This window comes from Phascolarctos cinereus, unplaced genomic scaffold (assembly GCF_003287225.1).
Source record: "Phascolarctos cinereus isolate Bilbo 61053 unplaced genomic scaffold, phaCin_HiC Scaffold_726;HRSCAF=1367, whole genome shotgun sequence".
In the NCBI taxonomy this organism is placed as follows: Eukaryota; Metazoa; Chordata; class Mammalia; order Diprotodontia; family Phascolarctidae; genus Phascolarctos; species Phascolarctos cinereus.
The window spans coordinates 232574446-232589213 of NW_027556098.1; the positions used below are offsets into that span (position 1 = coordinate 232574446).

Genomic DNA, 14768 nt, shown 5'->3' on the forward strand with positions numbered 1-14768 from the left:
AGCACTTCTCAAAGACTTGTCGTGTTCCTTGCATAGAGACTATTTTGGCACTTGCCTTTCCCCCCTTATGATATCATAAATGTACACTTAGGTTGACTCTTTTCTCTCATGGTAATGACCTGCTGGAAATGAGGACTCAAAAACCAAATAGATTGGACCGTGATTCGAGGTCCTCAGGACTCCACAGAGTCCAAAGGGAGTAGTTTCACTTTGTTAAAATTGTCCTCATATGGTGGTAGGATGTCAAAGCTTTTAAAGCCAAAAGCACTCCTCTTATTTGCTGGAGAGGAAATGTAATCTTCCGAGAAGGAAGAATTGACCCTCTCTCCATTAATCTCTCAGGATTGTAGCTTTCAATTGGAACAATGTACATTTAATTTTCTTTTTTATGAGGCAACACATTGATGATCTTGGTGATCTGCATTCAGCCAACAGAGGCAGAAAAAACATTAAGCCATTATCAGAATTCTTCTAACCACTGGATGGGGCTTTAATAATTAAATGATGGCTGCTGCAAAAACTTATAATAGAACCTTGTGAGCGATTTCAAGTTGGAAGAGGCAAACAGAACAGGCTCAAATGGCCTCCTCAGGAACAGAACTGCTGCTTCCATTGTAGCTAATGACATAAAAGGAAGTAAAGACGAAAAAAAAAAAAAAACAAAAAACAAAACCCAGAGTTAAAAAGAGCCATGATTTGCAAATTTCTTGCATGACAACCACACCAAGAACGATAGGGAACAAAATCCACCCTATTATTAGACACTCACTTAGGTGACCACAGTGGTAGGTGCTGGCAAAGGCACAGTTCTAAACAGGGCCAGTTTGATAGAAATGTTTTAATAAAGTAGGAACCCTGAAGCACAAACTTGGTAAAGTTGCTCTCTACAGGCAGCTTCTTAATGGCCACATCTTATCTCCTAGAAAGGAAAACATCCCCTCTCTGTCTGGCTGGCAAACAGCAGCCACTTTGCAAAGCAGGCAGAAATCGGGCCTGTGAAATGACAGCCATCACAGGAGTCTTTTCTTTCTCCCATGGAGGCACAGTTGCAAGCTAATGAAGAAACTGTAGTATTTCATTCGAGCTCTAGCAGTTATTTTCTTGACCCGCAGCAAAGTTTGACATTTAATACAAAGCCTTCTCTGCATCCAGGAAGCATTTTCAAATCCATTAACTTCTCAGTCCTGGATTTTTCTGACCCATCTTCAAAGTTAACTCTTCTTTAGCATTTTGCTCAAAGACTGCCATTTGAGGCACATGTTCTGGTGGACTTGCCTTAGCTGCCATACTTAGCCACAATTCTAGCTGGGCCATTGGGTCAAAAGAATAGTGGCACAAACTTCTCTGGCCACAATATATTCTAAATAGACTTCTGGGGACTATTTTAAATCTTATTTTTATACATGCTTCTCAAACGACGAATAGAATATTGCAAAGGATATTGGCCATTTGTAGTACAGTGGGAAGCACTGGATTTAGAATCAAAGGACCTGGGTTAGAATCCCTACCTTGCCATATTATTACCTGTGTGACCTTATTTAACCTCTCTGGGTTGTGGTTTCCTCAGATGTAAAATGGAAGGACTGGACCATGTGACATGAGGACACTTCCAGCTCTAAATTTAAATGATCCTTTCTTAGGTCATATCTTGTATAAAGCAAGATGCATTTTTTCAAAAGTGCGTAAACAGAACTTGTGTAAATCAAGTAAAGTTTCAAATACACTACTAGATGCCAGAGCAAAGAAAATCTGCAGTGACTGTAATGGGAATAATCCCAATTTAACTCCTTTGTAAGATCTGAAATTTCTGTATTAAATTTGTTTTTAGTTCTAATTCTTCTTTACATGACTAAACTGAAAATAGGTTTAACATGAATGTATATGTTGAGCCTTTATCAAATTACATGCTGTCTGGGGGTGGGGAGAGGAGAGACAGGGAGAAAATTTGGAACTCAAAACCTTATGGAAGTGATTGTTGAAAACTAAAAATAAACAAATGAATTTATTAATAAAAAACTGTAAAAAATAAAAGAAAACCCTATATTAAAAAATCCACATTTATAAATTAAAGAATTATTGTTCACCTTATAAGCAGATGTTATTTTCCAGAAGTATTAATTAAAAGATTTCTTTAAATAAAAAAATTTTAAAAATTGTTTTTAAAGTGGAATAAAATGGACGTTTTGGTTCTAATTCATGGTTATCAAGTGACTTGCCCAAGGTCACACAGCTACTAAATGTCTGATTCAGCATTTGAACTCAGGTCTTCCTGACTCCAGGTTCAGCACTCCAACCACAGTGGCATCTATCTACCTTGTATGAAAATAGCCTTGAATCCCTTTACTTTGCTGTTAAATTTCATTGGCGTCTTCTACCCTAAAGGGAAATTTATTCCATCAGCTCCCATGTCCCTAATCATCACTTATGGGTTGAAGTCTCACCATGGCCAAATTAATTTGAGAACTGCTATTCTACAGATTTTGGCTATTGTTAAGCTGTGAAGGGGTTGCTTATTATTATTATTTTTTTAATGAATCAGTTTAACAAATTGAAAAAAAAAAGCCAAACAAAGGCTGTTCAGTGATTAAGCAGAAATACTCATGGTTAGCTTCTGGAAAGGGCTTTCTCAACTCTAATGAGATACTTATAAAAAGGTGGCTCAGGAAAGTAGGTTTACATTTACATCTTTCGAGAATATTTGAGAGAGATCTGACAACTTTTCTAATGAAATTAGTATTTCCATTTCACTTCAGTTCTTTGTTGAAAAGTTCCAAAGGCTTACTACCTGGAGAAGGCACTTTCAGGTATGAATGACGGCTCTGTTCCACCCCACCCCTCAACCCCCAATTAGCCGGGATGAAATCTCAATGAGTTTAAGCTTTAATTTATATTACTTAAGTGACAAGGATCAGGCAGAGTTCCTTTCTATTCTTAGAATGATTTCTCATAAGTGTTTTCCCTTTAGTTTTCTTTATAGGCATAGTCACAAAATATGTATACACCTGCATTAATCTGTGATTAAACAGCACCCTTCCATGATTTGCTTGCTGAGTTTCTGGGGTACAAATTATCCATATAAAAATCTAGAAATTGTGCCTGACTGAATTTGGTAGCAGAACTCTCAAGGTATCAAAGAGCCCTACTACTGAGATTTGGCCTGGTGCTACCTCTTCTCCATCACTAACATAAAGGAAGGAAGCAATGAACTGTATATGGCTTCACATTATGGGAGCCATTGTTCTGAGTCTTTGGGGATAAGCCTCCCCACTGCAAGGCATTCTTCCATTCAGCCTTTTCCTGAGGAATTCCAGCGAAGGTGCATTAAATGAAACCACTCATTATTAAAATGATCTGGAGTTTCGGGGCTTTAAGATTCATTAGTACAACAGGGGAAATTGCTAGATACTGTTCTCATATGACTATTATACCTTACCACAAATTAGCTAAGTAGAATCTACATAAAGTGACTGAAGCCAAGTTGCTAGATTTAGTTTTTTGGGGGCCAGGGTGGGGGAGAGAGAGAAAAAAGGTAGTTTGTCTATGACACAAACAGTGAAATTAAAACATGGTAAGACTTCAGAGTACATGAAAATCATAATAGTTTTTCAGAAAAAAAAACATTAAACTGGAAAATATAGTGAGACATCATTCTTTGATGTTGTCAACCAGGCATGAAAATGTTTTAACTGGATAAAATTAGGAAAAAGTAAAAGTGGTTTAATATATTTAAGCTGCTTACAACATGCAATTAGATTTCACATTTATTAAATTTGTTTCTCCGTATTACATACAGAAAATAAAAATGAGCAGGGAACACTTTTCCATGGATGAAACTTCCACATTTATTTTTCTTCCATGTGCATAGAAAATGGCAGTGAAGTGTCTTATGAAAGAGGCAGGGAATGGGAACGGCATTGCTATACTGGACTGGACTTTGTGCTTCCAAATTACACTATTCATTTTAAAAACAAAAAAATATGGTATTTTTAAAATTGATAATAGTTTCTTGGGTCTCTCATTTGCTTTTTAATTGTTAGCTTTTGAAATCTCTTTTAAAATGACACACTGCATTACAAATGATGGCACTTTTAACCAATGTGGCATTTCCATATTTACACCAACAAAAGAAATTTACAAGACATAATAGCATACAATCTCGACATTTAGTAATAGCAATAAAACAAGAAGGGCATCCATTTTATTTTTTTTTCTGTACAAACTATCAGAACGTGACTTTATTCACATAAAAATCATCTGTAATTTTTGATTTGATCTACACATTCTCCCAACTCATTTTACCCATTTCTCAAACCTTTCATCACACTGCCCACACCTTCACCACACTACAGCAACTACAAGTAATTAGATCTAACACCTAAGCAGAGCTATAAAGTTCTCTTCCAATGCTTTCCTCACTTTCCTGATAATTCCTCAAAGGAAAAAAAATGCCTCTTCCCTTGTTCCTTCCATTTCACTTGCATGTTTCACCATCAAATCAGCAAACATATCTCTCCATCTCAATTGAAACAAGGTTAGGAAGAAAAGAGTTCTCTACTGAGCTTCTTGATGCTACACCCAAGAGTCTGGTGACCCTGGGTACTGTTCTGCTCTATAAGAAGGTCGTCTAGTGGAATAAAAGTCCACATAATTCGTTGTTGATTTCAGTCCATACTGTGTTGTGTAATCAGTAGAAGCTGGAAAGTGAACTCGATCGTCAAAATAAGGGTCTTCATAGCTATGAGGAGACTGCAAATACAATCTGTATGCATCAAAGTTCTTTCTGTTGGAGTCATCTTGACTATAATATAGCTGTGGATGCTGTTGACAAAATGAAAAAAATAAATAAAAGTAATCTTTTGAAATGTAAATTTAAGGAAAAACACGTGTGTTCCCTTTTTAAATGTCTAGGACAGTAATTCATGGACTTGGGTTGAAAACAAAACAAAACAAAACAAAAACAGGTTACTGGACAGCCCAGTACATTTATTAGAGGACCTTAAACCTTTGTGTAAACCCCAAGCCCCCTCCAGCTTTAAATATACAGGTGAGTAAACTGAGCTGTCATTTGATGACATCATGTAGAAACAGAGTCAGGGGTTGTGAGAAGCCCAGATACCAGGTACTCTGTATCTGGACGCCTACACAATGAAAAAGAGGGTTAAGATTTTGCACATTTATTCTGATTGGCCAGGACTTTGCTAACTACTTATATGCTTTGATACAACAAGAGCATTTGGAAATAATTTTTTAACTTATTTTTTTTCTTTTTGTCGGGGTGGTGGTGGGAGGGAGGGTATGCACCTTAGACAATAAGATTTAGTCGTACAATCTCTTTCAAAGTCAACTTTTAGAATTGTACTCAGAGGCCATGATGTTATTTCAATTTCCCCAATTCTAAAAGAGACAAGTTCTCTGCCTTGCTCATTTTGGTGAATAGCTGAATATAGAGACTTTTGAAATGCTGCTTTGAGTAAGAATTACAGAAGCAGGGGCAATCTTTAATTAAGGGAGGAAAAAGAATAAGAGGTAAATATGGATAGAGAGGAAAGGGCATGACACTAACAGATGTTTAAAAGGTAAAGACTATGCCTGGTCAGGAGAAAGAACATGACAATGACAGTGCATATCATGCTACCTTCTAGAACTTTTAACATAATCATTCCAATTTTTTTCTTTAAACGGTTTAAAAAAACAAAATTAGGCTTGATAGCTTAAATACTTCCATTCTCTCATCACTATTTCAATTTCCTGTTACTTTGCAACACTTAACAAATAACAACATATGACATCAATACCACAATATAGAATTAAATCTCTAATATTACAGAGAAAATTATGTCTAAACTTTTCCTTTTCAGCTTGTTAGATATATGATTCTAATAGTCCTTAAAAAACAAACAAACGAACAACCCCCTGCCCCACCTCCAAACTGTAGTATGATTGGCTCAGGGCAGATGAAAAAAACCTTCTTTGTTGGTGAAAGTTGTGAAATGAGAGGTGTAGAACTTTCTTATCTGGAGGTTTAAAATCACATTCTTTTCTGGGGGGATTGTTTTTGCTTAAATTGTACTGGAGGTAACAAGATGAGTTCTTCAGGTACTTTCAACATTTTAATTCCTTAAAACTCTGGTGGGTTACAGAATAATTCTTCAATGGCTCAAGAAAAACCTTGAGTTGTTTACAAGATTATGGCCTCACAGACAGAAAGAAAAACAACACATCATAAAAGGAGAGAGCTGAGTTTATGAATGTCCTTCAATTCCTACTTTGACAGACTAGCTCAATTTTGCTTCAGTAACTAACCCAGAGCAGGCAGGACTCAATACGTCCTTTACACCCATTAGCCAGGAAAGCGGTAGAAAAGTCCACTGCAGAGAAGGAGGAGAGTGCTTTCACAGAAGTGAACAGTGAGGTCAGAGAAGGATGTGGCCCCTAGCTCTTCTCCACATAGAGGAGGAAGAAAAAGACTTTCAAGCTTAGATGAAAAATGGGCAGGGAAAGGCCATCACAGGATAAATGAATCTCCAGTATGTTTAAAGACTTCTCAGAATGGATCAGGAAGGCAACGAGTGGTTGCTTTCCATCATCTGTGTGGTATTGTTAACAGCATCAATTCCCACACTCAAGGATCTGAGAATGCTTTGGAGAAGAAATTTGCTCAAGCAGCTGATATCAAGTGAAAGGGATTCTACTCAGTGGCGTTAGCTTAGCGTGAAGATTTTTATTATGTGTTGTTGATCCCTGCTATCAGCATTCTTTTAAAATGAGATTGCAAATTCACCTGTAGCCGTCTATTTTGTTCTCTTGCTGGTGAGGAATAGGAACTGATGTAAATTGGTGAAGGTTTGCTGGAGCCTGTAAGAAAATATTTTATGAAGTTAAAACTAGTGCTTCATCACTTAGATCTATTAGCCTCTGCAGCTTGACTACACTATGGCCAATGATGTCCTGAGTTTAAGCCTGGATAAGACCTGCTCTTCTCTGTAGCCCTTTCAGGCTTATAAAAGTCAGCATTTTGGAATCAAGAGACTTAACTTGGCCTCTGTTCTCTTATGAACCATCAAGGACAAATGACTATAGCCAACATATGCCTTATATATACTTTTGTGATAAAATGGCCAATGGAAGCTGCACCAATGCAGAATTTATCAGAAAGTTTTCTCCTTCACTGCTGAGAAGCATGAACATTTCAGCCCCTTGGCTGAGGTGTGATTCGATCTTTGTAAACACTGGCAGCTTCATGTGAAGGATCTCGTTTGCTGGGTTCTTGGGCTGAGGCTTTGCTACTTGGGCTAGAAAAGGACATCTCAAGCTGGAAATAGGAGCAACATTTGTCTTTCTAAGGTTTCTAAGCTAAATCATTAAGGAAAAGCACAGAAATATAATATGTCAAGCTGAATGCCTCTACAATATCAGTTTGAATTAATACCCCAGTTAAGAGAGAGGATTAACATGAGTTCCAAGGGGTTAATTTACAAGACATGAATATACAAGTGATATTCTTCCTGGAAGTCCAAATACCTGTTTACAGTCACAAGAAATAGGCAAATTAGGGATTTGTTCTTGGGAGGGTCCATGAGAAGAATTAGCTCTCTTTACTCTATTTTTAATGCTAATATAGATTCAAAACAAAATGAGGAAAAATAAAACATACCTGGGACAAATTAGTTTATTGATGCAAGTAAAAGAAGATACAAATAGAAAAATTAGAAGGGTTTGCAAGGTGGAAAGGATCTTTAAAACAAAGCAAGCTGCAGCAAATCTCAAATAACAAATACAGGTTTTTAATGTGCATTTCCTTGGAAAGAGCTTTATGTTTGAAATATAGCAACTGCAATATTATGTAGCTATTAATTGCCATAGTAACAATACACGATTAGTAAACAGTTGTGTAAAATCACAATTTAAAAGACAACAGACCGAGTGAGATTACTCCCCCAGCAGTAGTTAAGCTGCCACCAGCTTTTATTTATTTCTTTTTAATAAATAGGCTTTTTGAACATGAAGTGTCCCCTTCCCCCTCCCCCTTTTGTGGCTCACTCTCCTTTATTTGAAAGCTCTAGGTTATTATAATTTATAAGACAGTTGAAAGTGTGGAAAATATGAAATCTTCATACCTATTCAAGGCCAGATTCTCAAATAAATTCTATGCAAAACTTTCTATACGAGGCATGAAAGCATTAATTTAACAGAATACTATTTTATCCATTTAAACATATCAGTCTCATGGGAGACACATTTGACTGTTTTCTAAGTCTTCTTTGCAAAGACACACATCCTTCTCTTTCTTATTCATGAATTTTGGAGCTTTGCCAATGTAAGATACAGCTAAAGAAAAGTCACAAGGAAAGCAGAGTTTTGATACACACAGTAAAAAGAAATAAAGAGAAAGTGGGAAAAGAGTAGAAACATAAGTAGCTGTACTACAGAGTAGTTATAACTCATTTCCCATCTAGACACATGCCTCTTTTTACTTACACAAAAATCCTTTTACAGCCAATGATGGCCCTGAATTTTACTAAATTAGTGCATGTTACTTAAAAATCACAAAAGGACCAGTTAATAGCCAGGAAAGTGGGGAGTAGCAGATGCAAATGGAACATGGAATTGATTATCTTTTGGTTGCTGTTGGGGGAATATCTCAATACAGGAGTGAATGACTTCTCAAATAACTCATATTATAGCTTCCCACATGGAGTGTATGTTTGGAAATACACAGCATTGCAAAGTAGTGCATCACACACCTAACTGGTATCTTACCAGCATATATGCCTTTATGTATGACATCACCTTGGCTATTGTAATACTGCATAGATGGCTGTGTCCTATCATACTCAGAGCGAGGTTCTCTAATTCCTAACAGTGCTGGTGATGAAGATGTGCTGCCAACTGAAGAGAGGGAAAAAAAGAGGAAGAGAGAGAGAAGGAAAGGAATAAGATTGTTAGTGTCTCAGTACAACCCTCCCAGGAAAAATAAAGGTCAGTGATTAGAAATAACCCAGCAGCTTGATAATAACACCAGACCTGAAAGTTGCCATGAAATGCAAGAGAAGTCAAGCATTTAACAAGACAAGAAGCAAAGTACAACTAGCCCCATATGGAACTATCTTGGAGCTTGGGCAGACAGTCTGCTCAGCAGAACTAGTACTTCATATTATCTTAAATTATAAGCTTCCCTATTATAAAATATGATCTGAAGAAATGGACAGTTCCCCAGTGAAGCATACCAATGGCTTGAATTAGGCTTTCAAAATTAGGTAAATAAGAATATACTAGCCACTCAAGAATTATATTTGCTATTTTATTATCTCATTTCAGTTGCTTATAAAAACTTAAGCCCCTGAAACATGTTTATTGAATTTCTGCATAAAGGAAAGATATAGTATGCCTGCTTTCTAACCATCCCAAGCATGCGCCCACTGAGAGATGGCACGATTAGAGCAAGAAGCACTGGGATTTTAGGACAAATTTAAGTTGCCCTCCACTCTAAGTTCTAGGAAACCTAATAGTCTGGGCTAATTGAGAGACCCTGATGAAAATGGGAAGATCTGCTCTTTAAAAAGATTTAGAAGCTTACTGTAATAAGGGTTAAAATACTTAATGACAGGAAAAAGTACCTACCTATACCTTTTTTATTTTTTCGAAGAGTCTTTTTCAAAGGGGAATAATTCAAATCTGAATGGGAAACTTTTACACAACTCTTTTTTCTCCATTTTTAAACTCACCTTGCTTTTGGTGCAACTATAAATAATTATTTGCTAACATGGCCAAGGATAATCTTTGATAGTGATGCTCCATAATCCTTGGCAACACTAAGTTTGCAGTGAATTGTTTTTGTTTGGATATGACTAATGTAAACATTTGTCCTACCAGAGGAAAATGAACATGAGGAGGAAAACTTCAATTCACATGGAGTGGATCTGCAGTCACTGCAGATGAGCACACCACTGGCAATGCCAAATTTCTAATCACTGGCTTCACTAAGATGGTACCAGTACAGGGAAAGTGCCTGCTAACCTATCATCAGGCCCATAAGCAAGATTAAGAAATGAAAGTAAGAAACTGCTCTAGTGTTGAATTACCAAAGAATGATAAATATAGGAATCAAAACATATCTTGTTTTGGTATTTTGTGTAGTACTAGAATTATTTGTATACATGTCTTACTAGGTGCCTATACAAACACAAATGCCTCTTGGCATCTCACCTAACTGTTCTCTTATGGCTATTTCTAGCATCCTCCTTCCCTTAAGAAGGCTGAGCCTTCTAAGAAAGCAAAGTTGCCTTAGGCTAAACTTGGGAGCACAGGAAGGAAGTGTAAAATAGGCAGGGGGTTTCCTTAAAGGAGCTAAGCACAATTAAAAAAACTAAGGCATGTGTTAAGTCTGAACATAGATGATTTCAAAAGGTTTCTTAATATAAAGAGAGATGGCAATTATGTGATAAGAGACACTAATCTCATATTCTTTTTTAGTCACATTTGTACACATGAGAAATAAGCTATGCTGCTATGAACAGTCTAAGTACAAGTGCTATCTAATCTAAACTAATTTAAAGCGAAATAAAGTACAAATCCATTACTGTCACCTTTTTTTAAAGTTAAGAGTTTATCAAAATTTATACATTTATCAAACTCATTTGTCGGTTTAATAGTCATTTCCCATGTTTTTCTATTGGTCTTAAAATGGACTTGCTTTTTTCTCTGTGGTTAAAAGTCCTACCAGTAAGACAGAATAAAAGAGAGAGTTCCCAATTCACATTGTTAGAATTATTTGGCATCTCTCTGTCCCTGTGACACCTGAACCTGACAAGCTGAAGCCTTCTTGGCTTGAAGAATAACTACCATGTCTACTGTTCTTTCAGGTAGATGACTGGACCCTTTTTTAATCACAATGGTTTACACATTAGGAAAAGCAAAGGATCACCTCTCAGGTGATTCCAACTCGAAATATAGTAGACAGCTCAACAGCCTGCAGGATCCTTACTAAAAAGCAGGGCTTCTTAATCTTTTTTTTTTTGTGTGTGTGTATCATAGACCGCCCTTGGTAGGCTGGTGAAGCATATGAACCCCTTCTCAGAAGATTTAAAATGCATAAAATCAAATACACAGGATCACTAACATATCAAAATATAAGTTTTAAAATCCCTTACTACCTAGTTAAGGCTCTTTGGCTTTGGAAAAGGTGAGAAAAATTGGACACGAAGACTATAATCACTCTCCCTTGCAACAGAGAGAAACAACTACAGGAGAACATTGTTTCTTTTTGTTTTTTTTAGGCAACTGGGGTTAAGTGACTTGCCCAGGGTCACACAGCTAGTAAGTGTCAAGTGTTTGGTCTGAGGCTGGATTTGAACTTAGGTCCTCCTGACTTCAGGGCCAGTGCTCTATCCACTATGCCACTTATAGTTAGATGTATTAACTCCTTTAAAACCATCAACAAACAATAACATATTTTACTCCCCACGCCCCCATCAAAAAAACACCCAACCAACGCCAAGTCTGTGGACCCCAGGTTAAGGACTATTGCTTTAAAGGATAAGGACAAGAGCAGATCTATGCAATTTTTAGAGACAAATGAAGATTAGTGGAGTTAGTTAAGTCTTCTGTTCAAGGACTGAGAATGGTACTTTCTTTTTTTAATTTTTTTAGGCAATTGGGGTTAAGTGACTTGCCCAGGGTCACACAGCTAGTAAGTGTCAAGTGTCTGAGGCTGGATTTGAACTCAGGTCCTCCTGACTTCAGGGCCAGTGCTCTATCCACCGCACCACCTAGCTGCCCGAGAATGGTACTTTCTGAAGTAGGCATATACAATCTTCTCTAACCAAGGGAAAAAAATGGAAAGAGAGATATATTCCTAAGAGCCTGTTTCCCTACTGACCTGACTGAATGATAGGTGACATCTGTTGGTTGGCAGTTGAGAGGGAAGGGTGTGATTTGAATCTCTCACGCTCTAATGTTGATACAGGTGTAATAAAATGATTTTGATTCCACCCATCCTGTGGTGTTGAAAGAGAAAAAAAAATTTCAAATTGAATCATGACATTTCATAATAATTTATTAGGAATGTGTTTTCAAATGAATGTTAATTATGCCAGAGCTATCATTGTACTTCACCTTTTTATAAATACTCCGCAGGTCCCGATATTGCCATAATGTGTTCAATACCTGGGCTGCTGCTTTCACCACTTTCAGGGATGATCTACATGGGAGAGAGTTAGGGTAATGAATTCATGTCCTTCTCTGAAACTGTCTGAACAGCAGAATATCTGACTCCACATGACAGGATTCAGTTCACAAACCAGTAGACAGGAAGTCACCCTTCAAAGAACTCCAGCACACAAAGGATGTTTAGAAAAATCATGGATGCAATCTAATGTTTGGGAATTGGTCACATTCAAGCTTTGTGAGGAGGGGAAGACTCAGAAGTGAACATATAAGGTGACTAGCTTTTCACAGAAAGACTGAAGTTTGCAGAACACAGGTTAACCAACGTAGAGGAAACATTCCCTTAGGTATCAGCCACACAAGTTTTCTATATCTCAATCTTTCCGCTGCCATTAACTACGAGGTGCCTCCTACACGCTGGAAGAGTGGTCTACAGGCCATAGGAGCTCTGATGACAAAATGAACTACGGTCATTATTTCCTAGCATTCAGTGAAGTGTGTCATGGGTGCTAATGCTTCACATGTGCTATGGTTAGCCTTCTAGTGACAGAAGAAAGGCGCATGAAGAACTGATATGTAGGAACACTGACAGTGTGGACCAAGAGCTATTTGGGAATTCAGAAGAAATTGCAAACTGAGCATTCAGAAAAGTCAATCTCAAGTATGCCATTTTTTTTTGAGAACTCTTTTAACATACAAAATTTGGCTTTAGATAGAACCACCTGATTTTGTTGGAGAATAAAGAGGAAAGTTTTAGAGTTGGATGGGACTTCAGAGGTCATCTAGTGTAATCCACATCCAAATAATACTTGTCATCTCTTATAATTGGTCATTCAGACTTGTGTGTGGAAACCTCTAATATACCAGTAACTTGCTCACTCCTGAGGTGTCCTGCTGCCCTTTTGCATAGCTTTTATTTTTAGGATATTTTTCCTGACATCAAGCCTACTGTGGATGTGGCACATTTTTTCCCATTACTTCTGATTTTTCCTTTGGAGAAACAAGAAGAACAAGTTGAATTCCTTTTCCAACTCCCACCATTTTGGTCAAATCCCCACACCTGTTTCTCAATACAAAATGGAGCCACAAGGTGAGAAATGAGTCAGCGGTAGTTGTTCTCCCTATTTCTTATTTCAGTGCATAGTGAAGAGACATCTTAGAAGGCTTATTCAGGTCTGGCTCCTGGCAGCACTGGGCAGTAGGTAAATTTTGGAATTCCCCCATCCCATGGTCTAGAGTCGTCCAATCATTCTCACAAAAAAATGACAAAATTCCATTAAGTCAAACTAAATTAGTGACTTAATTAGGATTAGTAGTTTTATAATGATTTAATTTATATTTAAAAAAAGAATTACCAAGGGAGTAATATAAACAAACAAGATAAATTCCAGGTGCCCCAGACAAACCACGGCGGGGGGGGCCACGGACATGGACGGACAACGGGGACTCTTTAATGAAGCACTTTCTATCACATTATTCAGATTACTTTTTTCTACCTCTGACCTTAGTTTCACTGTAACAACAGACCTCAGTCCTCTTCTTTAAGGGAAAAGTTGATGGGACAGCCACAAAGTAGTTAAATCTGCATTTAGGTGGTACAGCCATAATAACTTTCTTATCAATACTGGAAACATTCTTATCAATGGCGTAGCTAGGTCATACTGTGAATAGAGTGCCAGGCCTAGAGTTAGGGAATGACCTGAGTGCACACCCAGCCTCAGACACTAGCTATGTGAACCTGGGCAAGCCATTTAACCTGTTTACCTCAGTTTCCTCATCTGTAAAATGGGAATGATAATAATAGCACTTACCTTCCAAGATTGTCCTGAGGATCAAATGATGTAATAGTTCTTAAGCATTTAGCACAATGTCTAGCACACTGTAAGTGCTACATAAACCTTAGTTATTTTTATCTTTATTGAAACTTCTACAAACACCTCATCAAGCAAGAATTTTACAGGTTTAGGATCAGAGGTAAAGGGACCACTTAATTCTATATGAATCATGTTACTTTACATACAGCAGAAAAATCTCTGAATTGTCAAAACTTGAACTTTAACAGCTTAGAAAGGTTTTTTTTTTTAAGACACACTATATGATATTTATAATGGTAATATTTACTCCATGCTTGCTACAACTCACTCCCTTGCCCTAGCATTTCCAGGGTTTCTCACTTGGCCAATAAGTATGACCTGCTCCTGTACATATCCCTCTGTGTTCATGGTGGGACCTTGGATGGAGGCTCTTTTGGATTCTTCATACTGCTAATAATTTTATACTTCCTTTTGGCCCAATTACTCACTTAGTTGAACAGTAGCAACATTTTGCACTTGACTACTCTTACTTTAGAATCTCAAGGGGGCAGAAAAGGGAAAGATGGTGAGAAGATGCACGTGTATCTCTTGTAATTACTGGTGTCACTTCAGACTTGCCAAGCATCCATTTTCTGACTTACTCCAAATACTAAAGTCTGTTTGTACTCTCCACCAAAGGGGCTCTTCAGTTTGTTATGTGTCTCCTTGGTTGGGGCTGCCACTATGAAGTTTTGATGTAGGATAATGTTAGCCAGAGTATGCTCATTTAGAATAAATTAGAAGGTTTTA

General features: G+C 37.3%; 1 protein-coding gene across 1 annotated transcript in view; it reads right to left on the minus strand.

The window, feature by feature from the left end:
- Positions 1–3743: 3743 nt before the first annotated feature.
- The window catches only part of PKP4 (plakophilin 4), a 245444-nt gene continuing 234419 nt past the window's right edge, over positions 3744–14768 (minus strand). Inside the window, 5 exon segments of the mRNA XM_021004877.1 lie at positions 3744–4818; positions 6782–6855; positions 8761–8889; positions 11879–11996; positions 12115–12199. Of these exon segments, the coding sequence (XP_020860536.1) occupies positions 4570–4818; positions 6782–6855; positions 8761–8889; positions 11879–11996; positions 12115–12199 (655 nt within the window). The 3' untranslated portion in view covers positions 3744–4569.